Here is a 24,162-nt window from a genome sequence, read left to right as displayed (position 1 = left end):
CCTGTGACGCACGAGATGGGCGTGTTTGAATAGAGAGCGTGGCAGAATTCCGTGACTGTTCCATTACATACATTTAAACAAAATGAAAAAACTATCAGGCGTGTTTCCTGTACGCTGTTGTATTCATGTCTAAATGTCATTTCATTCCTTTTAGATGAACACAATATTTTCCGTTGGGCAATGGGGACAGGTACACCACCATCACAGGTGGGCTTTGTTGGTTAGGCTGTATGATTTATTTTGGACTGTGGTCTAGGTCTAAATATTTGAGGATTAAATGTATAGTTAAATCTACATTTGTGTTTAATCCTTTTATGTGGCAGATGTAAGATTTTCTTGCCTGCAAATATTTCTGGTGTCTTGGAATTCCAGGCGTGCATGACACAAAAACAACAATTACTGTACATTATTTACAAAATACAATTTTAGTTGTCACATTTTAAAATGTAAAGCTTGTGATTACTTTTTTTAAATCACAAATCAAATACAATTTTAGTTTTCACATTCAGTGTATTGAGGGCTGCATTAAGGCACAAGACAACTTCCTCTTGAAATCATCGTTAAGTAGAGTAAAATTAGAAGAGTTACCCCACGTGGCAATATTATATATACATAGAACATAGAACGTGAAATAAAACCCAACTAGTCAAGACATGTATAGTTCTTCTGGAAAGAACGTCATAAAAAGAGGGTCCATGGTGCACAACTAGCGCTCTGCTCCGAGTTCACCCTCAACATGCATGAAGACGCAGCTGAACTGATGCAACTGCTTGTTGTCATTACAGCAACAAAGCTCACATAGCTATAGGCAAAGGCACCTGGCAATAGGCATTACATCTAATTCAGTCAAATGCCACCATCCAGTGGTTGGTGAGACTTATTTTATTTTTTTACATTTGGAAGTCTTACCAAATCACCTAACTGGACATAAAGGTGAAGAGGGTGTGGGTTCACTCACCTGATCAAATCGAGGAGTCTATCACTTCTTTAGTTATTAGAGGGCTGCATTAGGCACAAGGCATTTTTATTCTCTGAAACTACAAAGTAATGTTGCACTGCACTGTCTCGCCCATCTCCTCAGGCAATGCTCATGTTTATTTTTGCCTATATTGTGTGAATTATATCTGGGCCAAATTACTGATAGAATTAATATACTGTAGTTTGAGACTTTGCAGACAAAAGTGCTAACGGTACGTGTCTTTGTGTACCCCAATACAGTTTGCTGCAGCAGAACACAAGATTAGCAGCCACAGAGGTGACCACTCACTCACTAATTCAGTGTTACGGCAATACATTTTTTGCTTGACGTAAACTAACCTGAAACTAGCTACTAGTATTGCATCATAGACTGAAAAGCATGATGGAAATCCCCTTGACCATTTATGCAAATCAGGAAGCTGAAAGAGAATTTAGAAAACGTTAAAAGTGAGAACATTTTTTTGAAAATTAAACTTAATCTAAAAGCAAAACATATAAAAGCCTCTGCCAACACTAATCTGCTACTCCCTTTTATTAGAGTAGGAGTTAAACTTGGCTCCATTAGCTAAGGAGCAGAGGCTCGATACAGCTGCCTGAGAGGAGCCTGCCACTGGACTTTGATGAGACCTCCCTCCTGTGTGTGTTTATTTGCTCTCTTCCCAAGCACCAATTCAGCAAAGAAAACCATTATTGTTGTATTTATACCATCAAAGGGAAGTGCATGTGGAACCACAAGCACAGCAATGAACTTAAACTAATCGTCATTTGACAAAGAATTATAATTGAGGAGCAAGGCTTCTCAATTTGAACTGCACTGTGTCCTACCCAAACATTAGAGAGACAGGGAAGCATGGAAATTGACCACATCTTTCTTCTTTCATTCTGATATTTTCACTGATGAGTGGCACCAAAAATTAAGGGTGAAAGTGAGTGAGAGTGAAAGTTTGGGATGGAAACAGCCAAAGCAGTATCAAATTTTCCAGAAATCATCATTTCCCGGTTAACCATCCTGCAGTTTCTGGTAAGATGTGTATCAAACTGTGAAAAGAGACAGACTCGCATTGTCTGAAATACTGAGGACTACAGTCTGATAGTTTAAAATGTTTTTGTAAGGGTCCATGAAAGCAGTGGGTTATCTTACACTCAAACAACAATCCAAGCCCCGTTAAAACAGTGTCCCACCAGTAGAAATTTGTGGGAAAAGCACCTTTAACAGCAAATAAACCCCACAGGACCATAAGTCAGGCTGATAGAAAGACGTCCTCTCAGTGCTCAGTTTGTTATCTCAAGCTTGTTCTTTGTTCCCTCTGACTGTGTGAGGGATTTCGCTGCGATTCGGCGCATTTCCCTGTGAGAAAGGACAACTTCAATAGCTAAACCCGCAGGCTCATAAGAGGCGAGAGGTTTTTTTTTAGAGTAGGCCCCATCTATAACAACACACTGCACACACACACACAAGCTGCACATTCTGAGGACATGATATTTTGCCGTGACAGCAACATCTCAAAATTTGACTTGTCTTCCAACGTTAAAACAAGAACGCCAAAAAAATACAGACAGGAGTCTTCAATCGGTGATATTAACAGCCGAGAGCATGCTGTGTACATAAGCACACCCATGGCAACAGCTTTGATTTTTGGTTTAAATATTCTTTACTTCTCGGAATCCTTTGCCTCAATCTAACTGACCACTGAATTTCTTTTTCACTGTATATGTGAAGGGCACTTATACTGTACCCAGCCTGTGCAGCTTCAGCTTTTAAGATGGTGAACTTGATAAACATCACCTGCTTTAACATTAGCATGTTAGCATTTTTAGCTCAAAACACTGCCTACAGCCTCAGAGAGCACGAGGCTGAAGACTTGTGTGATATACAGTAATCTCAGGCGTATGATGGTTTTGTTGACGCATGAAAACTCATGAAATAAGAATGTGGGTTCTGCAAAGCAAAACAGGAAGTATGCTTGTAACAAAGATAAAATTGATTCAACCAAATCTGAAAAGCTCAAACTTCCCCCAGTTTGTTCCTTTTTCCCCATTTGTATACTGTATATATGTGTATGTTTTTAATGGTGTGTTGTGCATTGTGTATTGTACTTGCTGTACTTGGAGGAGCCAAAGACAAATTTGAGGTGAACAATAAAGTCACTCTAATCTAATGTTGTACCAAAGGCACACAGCACAAGAATCATGTGACCTCTGAAAGTGGGACGCGGTCGGATTTGGCAAAACGTAGCTGTCTCAGGTATCGTGAGAACAGGTGAGCAACAGGGGCACTAAACAATAAATAAATTGGAAAGGTGGAGACAGAAAGGAAACTTTATACTACAGCTTAATGTACCATCCAGTAACTGAATGCTACTGTCATGTAGCAGGACCAAGGTGTTGTACAAAAAGGCTTTCACTGACTACAAGCTCATCTCCAAGCTAGAATGGAATTTGTAAGAATTCTACAAAAAAAAGCTTCCACGAGATCATAAGAATGTGTATCCGTAAACAACATGGTTATGACAAGGAATGTACTGAAAACACAGCATGTCTAGATTCAGCACCAGTGTTACACCTGTAGTCCAGAAGTGACGGGAAGGCTGCTAAACCCTGTCTGATCTCGTAGAGCCTTATGTGACCAGGAGGCCCCCCCTGAAATTATTCACGGATTTACTCTCTAATCAGACTCGCATGCCCCATGTGTCTGTTACAGCCTGCCTTTCATAACCACTGACTTCAAGTATATGTGAACTTGGATTTCATTGTAAAAAATCGAGTTATCTAAATTGACACTGTCTTTTTCATTTCAATCATATCAATCACATACACAGAAGAGAGTGTGTGAGAGAGAGAGAGAAGCTTTGGATCTTAAGGGTCTAATTCAATGTTAGTCCCTTCATGCCCGCTGGCAAGGGGACAAATAATGCAATTTGTTTGCTTTTAATGATTCATTTATTGACGATTGAAAGGTTGAATGCCTGTTGTTTACCCCTTAAAGATCAAGTTATGTGCAAAGCTTCATATAGCTGGGCATCTTTTTCTAATCTTCCCGCCCGACCATATACAGTCTATATACTCTTTCTTACACTACCCTCCCCCATTCACAAACACTTTGGGTGAATTAAAAAAAAAGAAGAACCTGTTTAAACCGCACCATTTGTTGGAAAGCTGTTTTTGTGTCCCAAGTGTTCTAGTTTCAAATGTTTAACGATGCGCTGCTCCTCCCCTTCCACCACACCACCGTTTTCCTTTGCTTTGTTTTTGCTCTAGTGCCTGGTTATTGTGAAATGCTGACAGATTGTTTTGTACTCATAGGTAATGTATTTTAAGTGTATCCGGAACATGTTTTCTGTTGTCTCTTAAATGTGGTAGATTCTGGCAGCTACTGTATACTAACAAACAGAAGTAATGAGATCTTGCATTGTTGTTAGCTTTTGACTTAATTATCATATCAGGAAAATCCTCCTCCTCCTCCTCCTCCTCTTTAGTCTTGGATGCTTCTGTTACAAATAAAGGACAGCAATTATGCTTCCTGTCCCCTGCCTAGTTAGTCATTTGATCTTTCTGCATGCTCCCTCTCTCTCCGCTTGTAATAGGTGGAGTGAGTTACCTAGTGGAGGAAATAGCAACAGCATAGTCAAGTCAGGTCAAAACACCCTGCCTCTGCCTCAGGACACAGAAGGCCATCAGCAGTCCTTTTGTGCCACTGTAAAAGGAGGAGAAAAAACATACAAGCCGATCCCCTGCATGTATGATGTCACCACGATGTGTCAACGTGTATGTGCTCACGTTTGTGTCACTGTGTGTATTTAAAAGACCTGCATTAGGCTGAGGTCAATCAATAACACACACAGAGAGGACAGCAATCAGCTAGGACTGGTTGTCCTCTGTGCAGGCTCATTGCTTTTCCTGCATAGTCATGAACACAGCTACATTCTTACAACAAGACTTTACTGCTTTTTTGTTTTCATTCTATTCATAATTCAGCCAACACTTTTTGAGAAATGGAATCTAAAATGTTTCAGTCGTCACCTCCCTGTGAGTCAAACCTTTCCTGCCCTTACATATGTCCGCACTAAAGGTCAGACCCAGGTATGAGGTGCAAGTGACATTTATCACATCTATGAGACTCGAGGACACAAGAACACAAAAACACAAAGGTGCTGTCAGCTGGCCAGGCAGACACAGTCTTCTCGGACTGAGAGTCACAGACAAAGATGCCATCCATACTCTCATGAAACAATTCACTTTCCTGCACAATTACTGTCACACCCTGGATCACCTCTCCAGTCATTTGCTTTTGTTAAGCAGGTCTGGTCAGCCAGTTACAGTCCAGTATTTGGAACAACTCTGAAACAGTTTACCTGGTATAACTAACTATAATTATAATACTTCTGCTGTGACTTTAACACGCTTGTGGTTGTAGGGGGCGTGGGGGAGGTTAACTGTGGACTAAAAACACATGCAGAACAAAATCTGTCCACGGGACATTTGCAGGGAACATTCAGGCCTGGGAAGTGCAAGCTAGCCTGACTGAGTGAGGGCTCTGATTTGCTGAGATCAACACGCCCTTCTCACCACGCCCCCCCCCCCCCCTTTTCCCCCTGGCTCCTTTACCCACAGTCTGCAGCTTTAGAAGTTATACGATACTGTATGGCATGGAGGAGCTCAGAATTTCTTCTTTTCATCAGCCCACCCTCTCTCTGACTCTCGTTTTTAACCTCCTACTCTGTTCTCGTTCACTGGCTTTCTTTGTGTAGATAAGGACTGGGCCCAAAGAACAAAAAGAGCTGAGGAAAAAGGCACAATTGGTCTGTTTCTCATGCCACTTTTGCTGGCTTCTTTTAAGTCTAAAATGTCAAGAAAAACTCATAAAACACATCTGTTCAGAGAAAGTCCCAACCTTTAGGGTTGTAGAGGTTTAATGCTATGGACTGCGCCCTCTGTTTGTCATTTGTGAAGAGTGCAACAGCGACCACCTATATTGCTGACTCACTGTTACACAGCATTCAAATAGTGACTGGCATTTCTCTGTTCTCTTCATGTGAAGAGTGCAACAGTGACCACCTATATTGCTGACTCACTGTTACACAGCATTCAAATAGTGACTGGCATTTCTCTGTTCTCTTCATGTGCAGAGTGCACAGCTATGAATGGTGTTTTGTGTGTATAGCATACAGGTTGCAGAACACAGAAATGTGTGTTCTTCTGCAGAGCCTGCTTTAGTTTGACCATGAAATTGGGGGTTACTAGAGGGCAACTAGAATATGTGGTAGATTTCAGGGGGAAAGACTATAGGCTCTGCCCGATCAAATAGTATTCCAACGGTTCATCCATTCATTAAACACAAAGCAACTGAAACACTTTCCATTGGTGAAGAAAACTGTTCCAAATGGACTGAAGCTGGCTTGAGGGTGTTATCATTTTAGCTGTTTTGATTTTTGTAATAACCATTTTAGATTGAACTACAGAAAATCTCCTTTATATAACTGATTGGTAAACTTAGCACACTGGTCTCCAGTACCTCACTCTGCAATTGGTTATTAGACGTCCTCACAAACAGACCGCAGGCAGTTTGGATCGGCAACCACACTTCCTCCACTCTAGTGTTGAACACCAGAGCCTCCCAGAGCTGTGTGAGCAGGAGAGGGGGTCTCCTGCTCACACTGTACACTGCTGTAGACTGCCACCCCAAACATGAGGAGAATTCTGTTGTGAAGTTTGCAGATGACACTGCTGTTATCGGCCGGATTACAAATAACGATGACACCTCAAATAGAGAGGAAATCTTGTAGAGTGGTGCTCAGAGAGCAACCTACTGCTCAACACCTCAACATCAGTAAAACCAAGGAGCTGTTGATTTAAGAAATTGATTAAAACCACCCAGAACATCATTGGTACCCATCTATCAAGCACCAGGGATATTGGTGACACTAAGTGCTTAAGAGGCCAAAGGTATTAAAAGACAAGACCTGTTCACACAGCTGCCATCTGGCAAGAGATACAGAAGTATAAACGGCCGCGCCACTTGACTACAGTGGAGCTTCTTTCTTTAGGCTGTGAGAATTCTAAATTCATCCTTCACAACCCACATGTATAGTTTGATGTTTGTTCGGGAGGGGGGTTGTGTGTGTGTTTTCTTATGTTGCAAAATGGGACTACAAACTACATTTTGTTACTCAACAATGACAATAAAATGAAAGGTTTCAAGGTTACCAAGTCATTGTTCCTATACATACATATCATGTCAGGAAATTACAGTTGGCAAACTAAATTGAAACTGAATAACTGAATCTATTCTATTCTATTGTATTGCATAGAACAAGCCAGGGTCCGGGTCGGCCCGGTTTTATATTTATTTATCTCCTCTCCTCCTGCCCCTGGGTCCCTAATAACTGGAATATTTTCTAATTTTAGTTAATACCCTTAATAATCCCTCAGTACATCCACAGATACCTTTCTCAACAATATCACCTGCATTTTAGTCCTTATTAGTCCTCCAATATTGAGAATGAAAGGCTGTAATCCAATACCCTGATGGCGACTGCTGAGTCAGTTTAATATAATTTCAGTAGTCAGCGCTATTAAAGGATTCTGCTCTAAATGAAAACACAGTTGGAGATCTTGCTACACAAACACTAGCTTTCATTTACGAAGTAATAAAGATGGATTTGCCTTGTGCTTGTTTTCACTGATATAGAGAGTACAGTGAGCATGCAAAAGGAAAAGAAAATCTCCTAATATTTGCTCCCTCAATCTCCAGATTAACCGTTGTACATCTCCCATACATTTCACTACGTCTCTCCTCTCCCTGCCTCTCAGTGCGTGCACCCACATGGCAGCCTAATCCCCTTATGCAGCCGATAATGCCTGTTGGCTCTGGCTCTTAGCTGCAATAGTAGATTGGATGAAGCACAGTGCTGCCGTGTCGGTTAGATGAACTGCTCCTGCTCCCACTGACACAATTTCCTACTGTCACCTTACAAACGTATTTCTGCCAGATCTGAAGATCTAGCATAAAACTGCTTCTCCAAGCTGTACTAGCCTCCAGATATAATAGTCACTGTCTGTATTATCTTCTTCCTCTACCCCAGTTTCTTAGTGCCCTAATCCACACATTTTGCTTGCCTTACACAGCAAACTACTGCCAAATCAAACATTGGTCAGGCCTAAAAGGAACTATAAGCTGATGCAGTAGGAACTTAATGCAGCTATACGTCATGAACTTATTCTGCAGTAGAGCTGTTAGTGGCTCTTCGAAACTGTATGAACAGCGGTCAGATTTACAATGCTAATATGTTGACGCAAAGTAGGTATAATGTGTACCATGTTTACTATCTTAGTTTGCCCTGTTAGCGTGCACAGATTAGCTCTTAGCCTTACACACAAAGTACAGCTGAGGCTGGTGGGAATAGTTTTGTGTCATAATCTAAAGAATTGAGCAATTGAAATTTAAGAGATATAATGGATCACCAAAGTCTTTACAATTCATGAAAGGTTCGTTATGTGTGGATCAAATTTCATGACAATTTATTTGAGAGTAATTGAGATATATAAGAAAGCAGCAAATTCTTAATTGAAGAACCTGGAACCATCAAACGACTCAAATGTCAACGACATTCTTGGAACGCTGACTCCAAGAAGGCCGGATACTCCGAACTGCTGTGTATTGTACATGTGTATTTCATTTCCTCATTTTCATGTACCCTGTCCGCTGTGCCAAGAAACACTGGGACTTCTTGGTAATGCAAAAATAAATATGACACTTTCGCTCCTCTTCCCAATCAAGTTTTTCCTGTCAAAGATGGAGCCTGGTGGCTTTGAAGTACATAGAAGTTGTTTAAAAGTTGCATGTTCCATACACCTTAAAATCCGATACCTCTCTGTAAAAACGATTGCTTAGCACCAGAGTCGATTTGTTGATCAACTGAAAATGAAACTACAACTTTTCACAAAAATTGCAAATATTCCTTGGTTCAACTTCTCAAATGTCAGGATTTGATGCTTTTCCTTGTTTCGCACAAAAGGCTGGTGAATTGAATATTGTTTGGTTGGACAAAAGAAGAGATTTGAAGGCAGTAGTTGAGTGAGGGAATATGATGCAGTTACCGACAGAGACAACATGTTTTTTTGACAGGAATCACTCCAAGGCACCCTGACCCAGGTTTCAAATTGATCAATTACAATTTTATGATGAATCATTTCAAAGAATACAATAGGAATGGAGCTTTCATAAATATTTAGCCACCTTATGGCTGTTGGTTTCTGTACAATGATATAGCATAAATTGGCATTTGTATGTGTTTTCCATGTTAGTTAAAAGATGCATAATGACAGGCAACTGTACATCATTTGAATAGTATTGTTGACAAATATAATAAACTTTGGTGGATTGTGTTATTGTTGCAGTCAAATCACTGGACGCCGTTACATTTACACTCCAAGATCAAATCTCGCTCGCATTGGGATCCGATAAGCCAGACAAAGTGCTGAGGTAGTCCTTTGACCATGAAAAATATCCGATCACATCCGATCAGGCAAGTTGCATTGAAGTGTCAAGTGCGGACAAAAGGGAGTTAAGATCTGGCGCATCTGATTACAAAACTAAAAAGAAAAGTGTAACTACATGTCTTCATATATTAGCATGATGCAGTGCACATTTGCTATATTGTGTGTATATTGGTTATGGCGTCTATGTTTGGAGGATGACACATGTAAGCACCACGGCTGAGAAGACTTTCACTTTTAGTCAAAGGATGTCTCTGATGACTTTAGAATAATCATCATCGGTCATTTCACCGATTTCCATTGAATCCTTTTTATTTTTATTTTACTTCTGGTTTCAGTTTGAGACAGCAGTGGCAATAGACGGTACACTTGTTTTTTTCTTTGGTCTGCCTTTTGCGCCAAAGGAACACTGTTAATTTTAATCAATTAATCACAGAAAATGAATCGTCAACTATTTTTAAATAGTTGACGATTCATTTCCTGTCAACTATTTTAAAATAGTTGACGATTCATTTTCTGTGATTAATTGATTAAAATTGTTGCAGCTCTAGTTGAGACATTTAAGTCCAAACCAAAGTGGTATTGTATTTCATTGCTCGTCCAATTTTCTTTGGTCTGCCTTTTGCGCCAAAGGAACACTGTGTCTTTCTGGCGGTGGCGCAAAAATATTTGGCTGACTCTCATCACTCAAACAGTATTGTAATCATATCCTCCTGTAGAGAGATAACCAAATCAGCAGGAGATCATTGCACAAAGAAATATTCATCCTGGAAAGGGCGCCGCCTACCGACTCCATAGTTCTCCTGGGGGACTTCAACGCTCACGTGGGCGATGACGGAGAAACCTGGCGGGGGGTGATTGGGAGGAACGGCTTGCCCGATCTGAACCCGAATGGTGTTTCGTTATTGGACTTCTGTGCTTGCCACGGTTTGGCCATAACGAACACTATGTTCGAACATAAGGTGGCTCATAAGTGTACCTGGTACCAGAACACCTTAGGCCGGAGATCAATGATCGACTTTGTAATCGTATCATTTGATCTGCGGCCGTATGTCTTGGACACTCGGGTGAAGAGAGGAGCAGAGCTGTCAACTGATCACCACCTGGTGGTGAGTTGGATCAGATGGCAGGGGAACCGGTTGGAAAGACCCGGCAAACCCAAACGTGTAGTGAGGGTGAACTGGGAACGTCTGGCGGAGGACCCTATCCAGGAGGTCTTTAACTCCCACCTCCGGAAGAACTTCTCACACATCCCGAGGGAGGTTGGGGACACGGAATCCGAGTGGACCATGTTCAAAGCCTCTATTGTGGACGCGGCCGCTAGGAGCTGTGGCCGGAAGGTCATCGGTGCCTGTCGTGGCGGCAACCCGAGAACCCGGTGGTGGACACCGGAGGTGAGGGAAGCCGTCAAGCTGAAGAAGGAGACCTTCAAGGCCTGGTTGGCCCAGGGGTCTCCTGAAGCAGCTGACAGGTACCGGCAGGCCAGAAGGGCTGCAGCTGCGGTGGTCGCGAATGCTAAAACTCGGGCATGGGAGGAGTTCGGGGAGGCCATGGAGAAGGACTTTCGGTTGGCCTCAAGGAGGTTCTGGCAAACCATCCGACGGCTCAGGAAGGGAAAGCAGGGCTTACCCCAGGCTGTTCTCAGCAGGGGGGAACTGCTAACCCGGACGGAGGACATCGTCGGGCGGTGGAAAGAGCACTTTGAGGAACTCCTAAACCCGACCAACATGTCCTCTGCAGAGGAGGCAGCGCCTGAGGACCTAGGGGGAGGCTCACCCATATCCCTGGCAGAGGTCGCTGAGGTAGTTAAAAAGCTCCTTGGTGGCAAGGCGCCGGGGGTGGATGAGATCCGCCCTGAGATGCTGAAGGCGCTGGACATAGTTGGGCTGTCCTGGCTGACACGCCTCTTCAATGTCGCATGGGGGTCGGGATCAGTGCCCATGGAATGGCAGACCGGGGTGGTGGTTCCCATCTTCAAAAAGGGGGACCGGAGAGTGTGCTCGAATTACCGGGGTATCACACTACTCAGCCTCCCGGGGAAGGCTTATGCCAGGGTGCTGGAAAGGAGGCTCCGACCGCTTGTCGAACCTCAGATTCAAGAGGAGCAGTGCGGATTCCGTCCCGGCCGTGGAACAGTGGACCAGCTCTTTACCCTCGCAAGACTACTGGAGGGGTTCTGGGAGTTTGCCCAACCAGTCTACATGTGCTTTGTGGACTTGGAGAAGGCTTTCGACCGGGTCCCTCGGGGGGTCTTGTGGGGGGTGCTGCGGGAGTATGGGGTGCCGGACCCGTTACAACGGGCGATCCGGTCTCTGTACGACTGCAGTAGGAGCTGTGTCCGCATTCTCGGCAATAAGTCAGACACGTTCCCGGTGGGTGATGGCCTCCGCCAGGGCTGCCCTTTGTCACCGGTCCTGTTCGTGATTTTCATGGACAGGATATCTAGGCGCAGCCTGGGGGCGGAGAATGTCAGTCTCGGGGGTCTCGGGATCGCCTCTCTGCTATTTGCAGATGATGTGGTCCTGTTAGCCTCCTCGGATCGTGACCTCCAGCCTTCACTGGGGCGGTTTGCAGCCGAGTGTGAAGCGGCAGGGATGAGAGTTAGCACCTCCAAATCTGAGGCCATGGTTCTCTGCCGGAAATCGGTGGATTGCTCCCTCCAGGTGGGGACGGAGTGCCTACCTCAAGCGAAGGAGTTCAAGTATCTCGGGGTCTTGTTCACGAGTGAGGGTAAGATGGAGCGGGAGATCGACAGACGGATCGATGCAGCTGCAGCAGTAAAGCAGGCGCTGCACCGGACCGTCTTGGTGAAGAGGGAGCTGAGCCGGAAGGCAAAGCTCTCAATTTACCACTCGGTCTACGTTCCTACCCTCACCTATGGTCACGAACTCTGGGTCGTGACCGAAAGGACAAGGTCGCGGCTACAAGCGGCCGAAATGAGTTTCCTCCGTAGGGTGGCCGGGCTCAGCCTTAGAGATAGGGTAAGGAGCTCGGTCATCAGGAGGGAGCTTGGAGTAGAGCCGCTACTCCTTCGCGTCGAAAGGAGTCAGCTGAGGTGGTTCGGGCATCTAATTAGGATGCCTCCTGGACGCCTCCCACTGGAGGTTTTCCAGGCACGTCCAAATGGGAAGAGACCCCGGGGAAGAACCAGAACACGCTGGAGAGACTACATCTCCCAGCTGGCCTGGGAACGCCTCGGGATCCCCCAGAATGAGCTGGAACATGTTGCCGGTGAGAGGGAGGTCTGGGTCGGCCTGCTTGACCTGCTGCCACCGCGACCCGACCCCGGATAAGCGGTGGAAAATGGATGGATGGATGGATGGAAATACACATGTTCTATATCTCTCACTGATTGAAGCCAGACATAAAGGAGTTTCTTTCATGATAACGCGCGCGTGTGTGTGTGTGTGTGTGTGTGTGTGTGTGTGCGTGTGTGTGCGTGTGTGTGTGTGTGTTGACGAGTTAATAAGTAGCCTTAAACTAAAACAGAAAAATGTCTTACAGACATAAAGATGCCAAACAGGAAATGCCCCCTTTTGCTGCAGGGTGTGGTCAGTCAGTTATTACCAATAATAATGAGTTCATCATCATGTCATATGGGATGGAAAATAGAGGTGGAAAGATTTGCATGTTAATAACAACTTGCGGAAATGAGTGTTTCCCAGTCTTATATATACGACTTGGAAGTTGATATCATCATTATTTTCAAGTCTGAAACTTTTGTAATAATAACTCTAATACTAGAAAATTTTGCAAGAAGAAGAATTCATGAAAACTGTGTTAGCTATCAAATTGCCCATTTGGCACAATAAAGTCCAGCACTTTGTCTATGTTTTAAACTTCAAAACATTTTTCTGTGTAAAAGTATGGCTAGTCATTATGGGCCCAAATTGAAGCTCTCTTCACGCCGAAACCGCCGTTCACCCGGGAAAACGGCTGGGCGATTCTCTGAGAAAAGTCATCCTGATCAGGCCACACGTTTTGATGTATTTATTGCGCAGGTGTTGGCAACGCTGTGGGAGGAAAAGCGCGTCAAACTTTTGTACTTTGTTATGATGATGAAGCCCGCAGGATTATAGTCAGTGTGCTGTGCACAAGGCTTTACAGCCTTGTTGCGTTACAGCCACACTGAATGAGCTGAAATGAACGCAACACAACTCTCATTAACCTCTCACGTGAATCCACCTGCAATTGAATTCCAAGGTCAGAGGAGGGAGGGGAAACAAAACAAAAGCATTTATTGCATGAGACATAAGTCAATGTCTGCTTGACATCCACTGGAGCACATACAGAAGATGTTTTATGAATAGCATCCCTGCTGTTGTTGCTTTAATGTTTAGATATGGATGCCTTTTCCTTAATCAAGACAAGAATGTCAACTCGTCCTTCCGAATCAATCACACTCAAATGCACAGAAAAATATTCAGGAATAAGACCAGGACAACCAGAAAACAAAACCTTTACCATTTCTGCTCTCAGCTTTAAAGAAAACTTCAATAACTTATGTCATGTTTGGTGCATATTCACAATGTATTTCTCTCTCCCACTCTCAAATTCTCCATTAAAAGTAGGTGTGAAAGTTGTTTAGAGGCATCATCAATATCATCATCATGCATCGTCATGCACTTGTGAGGCTCAAAACATTGTCCGAATTGCATTGTCATTGCATACACAACAGAATATCATTAGATGATTGCAGTGACGTAGACTACTATTGTTACTACTATTCATTCTATTTGAACTCGTTGACATTGTCAGGCACACCCTGTACAAACCCCATGCGTTGTACGTCACGTGTCACACTCACACACAGATGGGGGTGGATCCCTGTATACAGCAGATACAGTAGGCGATGTGGATGTGGGATGTGGAGGCACTGTTGAACCAGGTCAGCAGAAGAGCATAGCATTCAAAAGTAAGCCTAACTGAAAATGGAACAGGTGGACTTAATCTCCTCGGGAATTTTCTTGGTTGTTCCAGGGTAGGGTGTTAAAACAACTCTTGGTATACCTTGCCGCCACTCATGCCTGTCTCACAACTGAGCTGTAACATAAACTTCACATCATAACCTTCTCTTGAAGCTCACCAATCTCCCAGCCCTCTCCCTGTTTGTCTCAGCGATACTTCAGCAATTCCCCACTGAGACATAAACAAGAAGGTATCACCTGAGCACATAATCACATAATCACCGCTAGCTCCAGCACCACTGCACTACGTTCTACACGTATCCCACTAGACGCACAGATCCAAGCTGCAGTTGTAGGGGCCAAGCAAAAGGGGATCAGGCAGAGCCTACATTGTGTACTGACAGCTACAATTGGGACTTAATTGTCTACCCACTGTTCAAATTGTATGCATGTGTAATAAATTATTGTTAAATTCTAATGAAATATCTTCTGATTGAAATGATAAAAGCTAGGCTATTGATGAAGCAACTTGCAATAGTCCTTTGATGATGCTCATGTTCACTCTGAGTCAGATAGAAAGTGACTGGACCCAAAAATAGTATTTTCCATTAAAAAAAGTGTATGGCCGAATAATTCGCAAATATGGACAAAGCCAAAACAAGACATATTGAAACTTAAAGAAAACTGAAAGGAAATTTACTTTGGAAAAAGTGTTTCAAACTGTCAAAATGATGAGTCAATAGAGGACATTTTGAAACTTATATAAGAGGACTGGAAACAAATGTGTAAATGAATAGCTACAAATTCACCTGATCAGCCATAATAAGCAGCGCTTATCGGTGGCTGGGTGTGCTATTTGTATAACCAGCCATCGAGACATAACAGCATGCTCATGGTCAACTATTTATAGTAAGAGTAATAGTTTGGAAGGATTGCATCATTGTGACTTAAGTGCAAAAATACAATCCAAGACCCCAGTAAAGACCCCAATAAAGAAAAACATTTACTTCCATGTGATGCCATGCTTGTTGACAGAGAATGAAGGATGTCAAAAATGTTATATGCTGTAGAGTTATAGGGTGCCAAGCAAGTGCAGACTGTGGTTCTATTATGTGAGTGCACATGCTTTTAACTGCATCTAACATTACTGTGTGTGTGTGTGTGTGTGTGTGTGTGTGTGTGTGTGTGTGTGTGTGAGATCACAATCCATACAGTTAAGATGCAAACCGATGCAGAGATGGGGCAGAAATGGCATGCAAAGCTTACAGTAAGTCCACAAAGACTACCATTCATAAACTGTAGTCCACATATGAAGACTTTTCATGTTACGTACTGACCTCTGGCGGTGACACATGACACTGCAGGAAGAATTCGACCTAAACTGCTGTAAAGGAAACAAGCCACAAGGTGGAGAAAGATGACAGCAGCAAACCTGCCATGTAGTTGTCTGAAAAACACCCCCTCAAGTCAGATACAAATCCTTTTTCAAAAAATGATGAAGGGTTTTATATGGATAGGCTAATGCTCCTGAAAGGGTAGCCTGGGGTAATTTAGATATTCAGCCAATACAACAGATTACAGGAAAGCCACTTCAGACTCTGTTGCAAATGTATGAGCCAAGGCTCCTCAACTGACATTTCCCTTGTTATTACTAAACAATCTGTGCAATAACAGAACAGCAGCCATGGTTTCATACAATGCTGACCTCGCTGTTTATATAAAAGACAAAGCAGGAAAGACAATCATATTCTAAGAAGTCAGGGGAATAATCATTAGGATATTTAATCAGCACACTTGAGATTTTACCCAGATAAGTTTGGCCCCTTTTGTTCAATAAAAACAACTACTAAAACATAATTCATTATATGTTCTCAAAGTAAGGTATTGAGAAAAAAACCCAGCTATTACTTAAGAATCTAAAAATGTAGACTACACTGTATTTGAACAAACCAACTCACACAAATAGCCACGTTGTATTGGAACAACAACCTAGCATTGAACAGAAGCATATTAGCCTCCCAGGTGGCGTTTGGATTCCCTTTCGACTATGACAAAGCATCTTGAGTAGTTCATATTTCTGGCCAGACTCCAGGAGTGTGCAAAGTAGAGGAGGAAGTCAGAAGAGTGCAGCCAAAACAACAGAGTCACAAGGTGCGTTGCCTCAGTGTGTTTTTGGAGAGCTGCAGGTTATATTTACAATTTGTTTCAGACTGTGAACTTGTGTGGCTTGTTAATACACACACAAAAGTGTGTGTTAAGAGAGAAAGTGGACTGTAGTACCGGTCTATTTTCCCCTGAGGGAATTTACTCATTGTTTCTTTGTGCACTGTGCAGTATGTGTGTATACTACTAATGAACATCATCTGTGCAACTGTGCCAGTAAAAGTGTGTTTTGAGGGGCCATTTATTTTAGCAGAGTTGTCTGTAATAATGATATTGTTGCACTGTCGCTTGATATAACTGAGAAGGTCAGGGTGACACGTGGCAGGTTTAATCTCTAAATATACGATAGTGAAACTGCCCATTGCTATTCCCCACAGTCCAAAGTGTCGACCTAAGATTAACGTTAATAGTTTTTTCTTAATAACATTTTTTGCTAATGAATCTCCTCTTGACTGACTAACTGCTCAACTGACTGATGTTAATTGTTTCAGGCTTATAAGTAATGTGTACGGGTGGCGTAAGGTTAAGGGACTTGCAGCTCTGTCTGAGGTTTTTAGCACTAATTTCATCGCCTCTGCTTTACAGCCAGGAGATTTACTGTATGGTTCAGTCTACTGCTCTCCTAAATCCTGCTTCTACTAGGCTGAATTACCTTCCCAGCTCCAAACCGCTGGCAAAACATGCTAATTTTAGTGAGGAAAGTCTATAGCTAACACAACAGTAGCAGCAGACATCACTCGTAGGTGTCTGAAGAGCCCTTGTAAAGCTCAAAGTGGGTGGCTCCTGTCGACTAGAAAGCCCGACGACGATCCACCTCTTTGCCCATTTTTGGATTAGCCAGAAGTTGTTCTGGCTAATCCAAAAATGGGCAAAGAGGTGGATCGTCGTCGGGAGCTTAGGTGGGCATGTAACTTACTCAAAAGATTGGACAAACCTTCCTTCACAGTAAGAAAACGATTGAAACTGAAATGGTTAGAATTTGCTGTAAGCGGATAAGTGATAACTCTTCTGACAGACTTCTTAAGAGGTTGTCAATGATTATTTTGAAAGCAAGTTGACATTCTTGCCAAATTTGAAGAAATCCTCTCAAGGTGTTCCTGAGATATCGCGTTCACAAGAATGGTTCTGACATGACATCACAGGGACCTTGACCTTTGACCACCAAAATCTAATCAGTCCAGGTTTGAGCTCAAATTGGAAGACATTCCCTCCAGCTGTTCCTGAGATATTACGTCCACTAGAAGAAGGCTGTTGTCGGCGCGGAGGCATAAAGATGCGTCTGGCGCGGCTCTCTTGGTCTCATTTCTCTGTTAAAACTGGGATTCAGCTAAGATAGTATTCCCAGTAAATCAATAACAAATTCTGTGTGTACAAAAAGACAGGCTTTAATTAAATACTACAAAATGAAAAAAAAAGAATAAAATAGGAAAACAATTTCCATTTGTTGTCATTGTTTTAGTTTCTATTGCATTTGAATGACCACATAATCCACAGCATAAAGGCATTAATCTACATTCATTCACACACGGCATTTCAAACAATAAAGTGCTAGTTAACCAACCTAGAATACACCAAGACAATACCTGCCACCCTCTTTGAGACAGCGGAAATTTAAACATACATGTGCAAGTACATTTTTTACACAAAAACACTCAATCCCACACATGAGCAGGCAATAGTTTAACCCTGCAGTTCACATAAGTATATGCTTAACTCTGTGCTTTATTCTGTAAGATGCTCTTTTGTTTGGGCAGGTTTGTCTGACAGTGTCCAGACTGCTGATACATACTGTTTCCATCTTGTAAAGAACAGATAAGAGTCAAGCTGGATGTGCATAGAGGCTAATGAACACACACGCACACACTGTTTCATCAGACCCTGTTTTGACCCCGATCACTGGAAAGCCTCTCGTCTGTGTGAGTGCGAGCCGTGTCATACAGACCGAACTCCACCGTTATGTAGTCTAGGTGCAGTCTTGAAAATCAGCTTCAAACATTGCAACTACTATAAAAAAAGACGTCCATGCTGGAATATTCAGCAATTTTGCCGCACTACCATTTCGAGGCCGTTGTAAAATATTTTTTTAGTCTTAGCCTGGTATTGTAATAAAGTCCAGAAATACTTCTTGAACTCCAGTTAAACTCAATATGGCACTAAGTAAAGTGTAAAGTTCTCCTCATGCAAGTTTTAAGTGCGTTCCTGTTTCGAGTCAGTGCTTAAGGCTGGATGCAAACGGTAATAATGTTGAAGTACATGGGATTCATTGTTTTACTTCTGGTTTTTACTGCGATATTGAATAAAGAATCGTGGAATTTCAATGGTATTGGTATCGACTACTAACTGCTGTCAAATCTTATATCATTGCAGAGCTTCATGCAGTGCATTGATTCGCCCCACCCCTCCTTGCCCCGCTCTCTCTCTCTCTCTCTCTCAAACATCTGTTGCCCCTCTGAAATCGTTTTTCCCCAGATTCTGTTCTATTTTTCCCCGAATTCTGTGTTTCCATTTAAATTTTTCTGAATTTTTGCCGTTTTATGATGAAAGCACTTTTGTCATCAGAAAGTGTGTCATTAATCATTTCCAACAATTCATTGAGAAAGTATTCAAAATTGAATAAATATCAGTGAATTTAATGTAACACAACATTGCACTATTTTTGAATCAAAGAAAGGGTTTCAGTAGAGTCTTAAAACTAAATATTCCTTCCGCCCAGTCCATAGTAGGGCCAGCACGCCTTCACAATAGTAGGGTTCGTAATATTGTCGCCGGAGTGGAAATAAAAAGGGACAACCCCATTGATTTCAACTCCTTGCACCCTTTTTTCCCCACACTGTCTGTTCACTGATTCATGATTTATGCTCCCTGTGTTTGAACTGAAAAACAATGCTTTCTCAATACTCAACATCACTGATAACCAAACAGAAAAAACTTCAAAAAAAATAAAATGAGGGATTCTGTTTTTTTTCAGTTTGTTGTTTTCATTCATTGAGTTCATTGTTTTGCCACGACGCGTAACTCTGATCTCACTGTTGTCACACAATCCAGTCCATTGTGCTCTAGAACTGCAACGTCTTTGATCAGCAGCTCGATCACGTGACAGTTTTACGGTGTCTCTCTTCTTTGATCGCGACGTTCATCAGCAGTTCAGGAAGGCACATGATACTCTCGGAGTGCTCTTCAGCGATTAGATGAGATTTATGTCCTGCTGTTTTGGGTGACAGGCACTTGAACACCTTTCTGTCCTGTTGCTACACAAGCGATAGAGAAAGTGCATGTTAGTCACACAGGCTATGATATGAAGATGCACCAAATAAGACCAGAGGCGATAGAGTGCTTTAATAAAAGGAGAGAAAGTGAAACAGACATTAAACTACGACTGAAGCTTACCCAATCTGTACTTCTCTTTAGCTTCAGCTCGCTCTTTGGCATCAAAGTACCAAACTGTGATGGCATAGCTGTAAACACAAGAAGCACATAGAGATCTTGTTAACACCAGGACAAGAGCTAATCATTTTTCTAAACAATATATAACCGGTTGGAAAAAAAAAAGTGTAGAAAATTAACTGGGCTTATGTTTAAAAAGCACAACTGCCAAGAAAAGTCGATGAAATGGCTGTGGCATAAGAAATAAAATCCATAAAATGAAGTAAAAAATAAAGTTTATTTGCAGTTAAATTTGGTTTGTATCTGTGTAAGGGTTGCATATTCACACCTAAATGCAGCTTAGAAGTGATTTTAAAAAACCCTTGAAAATTTCTTTGAAAGGTAATCTTCGTCCCAGCTAGAGACAGCGGATTACTAAAAAAATGTTTCGTCGAACAATGAACAGCAGACTGCAGCAGGTGTCCAGGGCAGCAGAGGGTTCATTTCTACAGTTTCTAGTCTCTCCAGTGGAGCTGTGTTGTTTATTCCCGTCTCTCATGCCGGTGCCTCTCCAGCACGAGTCCTGCAATCGAACCTTCCTCCTTCCTCCCCTCTCCCTCCTAACGACCCCCCACAGGAAACACGTACTTCCTGCCTCCGGCCCCACCTTGCCCCCCAGCAGTCAGATGGAGCGGAGGAGAAGAAAAGCTGGAGTCAAAGAGAATGTGTCATGTGCCCTCGATGGACACAACTACTTGGTCCTACGATGCAAATAACAGTATGTGTGCAAGTAATAGCTTGACTCATTTTGTTGAGTAAATAGAATTTATATTTAAAATCACTTTTTAACCGATTTAAAATTGTTATAAAAATAAGCATCACTGATAGAAGTAGAAGATAGAAGAGGCAGGACTCCATGCTAAAGCACCGATCAATCTGTGTGTGTGTGTGTGTGTGTGTGTGTGTGTGCGTATCTTCTGCTATTTAACATGCTGGGCTTGTTTATGTATAATCAATCTACTTATGTTTTCGGTGTAAACTGTATTTTCATGTGTACTAAAATATGCCAGCTATATACAGGCAATATTGGCAGTGTGCCCCGTCTCTTCCCATGCAATACAAAATCATAACGGAACTTTATGAGAGTGCGTGTGCATGAATTGTACATACAAGAGCCCAGCGTGCTTAAGAGTTACTGACCGAGTGGCGTAGGCTGGCTTGACTTCATGTGGGTTCCTGCGGTCGGACCAGAAGATCAGCAGCCGGTCAAACAGAGGTTCGATGTTGGCGACCACATTTTTGCCTTCGGGGTAGATCTGCAGCAACCCTCCTTGTTTCTACAAAGGCACATATACACAAAGCACACAACACGGTCAAACAAGTCACACAGACATTTCCTTCTATCATAAGGTGTGTTTTTTGACTGCGCTGGAAATACATTGTTTTTTTGACGACGCCCTTTCCCTCTTTTTAAATGAATAATTTTTATAACGTAATTAATATTGATCTCATAAATGATGCACCTTGACGTCCCAGTTCTTGTTGAGATAGTAGATACATGTGATGCAGCGTCCGTCGCCGTTCGGGTTGTCAACATGGCGGACGTAACCCGCTCCATTCCCTGGGTAACAAGCAACCATAGCCTGCAACAGAAGAAATGGAAATGGTTAGCTGGGTGCCCACCATCAACAAAAACACAGAACCAAAATAAAATCATCTGTCTGGTTGAGATGGCAGTGATTTAAAAGGAACAGTGTGCAGCATTTAAGGGGATCTATTGACAAAAATGGCCACCATGTTTCTACAGTAGCCCAGAACAGACAAAGCAAACACCGGCCATTCACGTTTTCACGTCGGACACCATAGTCCTCCTACACGCTTGGCACACGAGAAGTTTCAGTTGGTCGCAATCTGCAACCAAACCCTACACACTGCTCCTTTAAGGTACCTGTTCTCCCTCACCATGTGGCTCTCCCAGTGCTCCACCTGTTACTTAACACAATATCCCACGATGTAATTTGTGAAAACGCACACGCAGTCCAGAGAGGGAGACGGAGCAGAGAAACACGTCAAGAGTTCAGCTGTTGCTCTCAGCTACAAAAGGATCTGCAGATAGAGTATACACGTTCAAACAATGGTCTCGCGCTGGTATTTCCCCTGCCTGGTGTCTATGTGTTGGAGGCTGTGAAGCAGGACAGCTCTGCTTTCTCTAGGGAGTCTGAGGGAACTAAGACCTGCGTGACAGCTCTTCAGTCAATGTGCATTCCAGACCAGAGCCACTACAGGACCATAGGACTGACAATGTACTGCACCCGGGTGAAATTGAGCTGAGCCTGTGTCACTAGCAGTTCATGTTTCAGGCTCTAACAATCAGTCTTTTCCTGCTCTGGTGAGACAGAGAAGGAACATGTGATTCACTGACTGACATCAGCCTATGCTGGCAGAGAGAGATTCTAGGTCATGATAGTTGGCAGCTTGTCGAGTAATAACCTCTCTTTTATCTCTCCGGGCTGACGACAACAGAAGATACTGTCGCTGTCTTGACTTATAGCGCTCTGCACGGGAAGCAAAAGTTTACAATATGAGGATTCACTGCATCACTTCAGCTCTGTTCTGGGACACCATCATTCATGACTAACGGGTTCTGCACTGCTGCAGTATCGATTTAACTCGCCCGCCGCCATCATTCCTGCTGTCGTAATACAGTGGGAGAGTCTCAACCCTGTGGACGTCAGACAGCGCTCACATAGATTTACAAGACAAACGCACCTGTTCTTGTGATGTTTGTGAAACTCAAATAAAAAGGGACGTTTTATGGAGGAGGAGGTTTCGGTCAGAGAGCACACTGCCCTCCTCCTCCTCTTGTGGTGTTTCTCCCTCTCATTCACAGCCAACAGAGTTTGGTTGTGTAGTGTGTGACTCTGTTCAGCCGCTATTGTCAGCTTTCATTACTGACCAATGCTCGCAGTCGGAGCTCATTAACCTCCGGACCTTTGGCTCAGATGTGCACGTAACTCATTTATGAAATTGAATGCAAACTAGTGCAGTGCCCATTCAAGGCGTGGGTGTTTGGAGCGCATGCCGGGAGCGATTGCTTGGCCCCAGGAAGTGCCGTTTTCAGCGTTCATCATTCAATGACTCCAGGGAAACGAAGACGAGTTTGGTTGTAATGTTTATCCAGTATATCCAGCGTCCAACAGCACACGTGAACAGTCAACGAGCCGCGGCCTGTGAAGGCCCACTGCGGACGACATGCTCGTTTTATCAAACTGGTAACTGTCGTTAAGTACGATTAACATGAAGTAATATGCCACAACAGACAGCTCAGCTCTAGCCGTCAGCATAAACACATTACACACACACACACACACACACACACACACACACACACACACACACAATGTGTACATCAAAGCTTGCACAGACTCAGTCACAGAGCGTGACACGGCACGTCTCGATCCTTATCTGTCATTTAATGGTTATAGTAACCTTTGATCCAAGTGAGTGCCACTCTTACACTTAACATCTGCTAATGTGCCCAGGCTCTTAACAGATTTATGGATGGACTGGTTTAGAGAACTGATCGGTGTGTGTGTGTGTATATATACATATACATATATATATACATATACATATACATATATATATATATATATATATATATATACACACACATATACACATACATATATATATACATATATATACATATACACACATACACATATATATACATACACACATACACATATATATACATATACACACATATATACATATACTGTACATACATATATACACATACATGTATATACACGTATACATACATATATACACGTATACATACATATATACACGTATACATACATATATACACGTATACATACATATATACGTATATATATATATATACGTATATATACGTATACATATATATATACGTATATATACGTATACATACGTATACATATATACATATATACGTATACGTATACACATATACATATATACGTATACATATACACATATACATATACACATATACGTATACGTATACACATATACGTATACGTATACATATACGTATACGTATACGTATACATATACATATATATACGTATACATATACATATATATACGTATACATATATACGTATACATATACACATATACATATACACATATACGTATACGTATACACATATACGTATACGTATACATATACATATATATACGTATACATATACATATATAT

At 42.4% G+C, this 24,162-nt stretch overlaps 1 protein-coding gene across 1 annotated transcript in view; it reads right to left on the bottom strand.

The window, feature by feature from the left end:
• Nucleotides 1-17,907: 17,907 nt before the first annotated feature.
• egln2 (egl-9 family hypoxia-inducible factor 2) overlaps nt 17,908-24,162 on the bottom strand; it is a 27,297-nt gene continuing 21,042 nt past the window's right edge. Inside the window, exons 3-6 of the mRNA XM_031861036.1 lie at nt 21,431-21,550; nt 21,108-21,244; nt 19,932-19,999; nt 17,908-19,792 (exon numbers count right to left, since the gene is read on the bottom strand). Of these exons, the coding sequence (XP_031716896.1) occupies nt 19,740-19,792; nt 19,932-19,999; nt 21,108-21,244; nt 21,431-21,550 (378 nt within the window). The 3' untranslated portion in view covers nt 17,908-19,739. The remainder of the gene's footprint in view (nt 19,793-19,931; nt 20,000-21,107; nt 21,245-21,430; nt 21,551-24,162) is intronic.

This window comes from Anarrhichthys ocellatus, unplaced genomic scaffold (assembly GCF_004355925.1).
Source record: "Anarrhichthys ocellatus isolate YVR2014 unplaced genomic scaffold, GSC_Weel_1.0 scaffold24, whole genome shotgun sequence".
NCBI lineage: Eukaryota > Metazoa > Chordata > Actinopteri > Perciformes > Anarhichadidae > Anarrhichthys > Anarrhichthys ocellatus.
The sequence above is the reverse complement of the archived record's forward strand: the minus strand, read 5'-3'. Positions and strand labels throughout refer to the sequence as shown.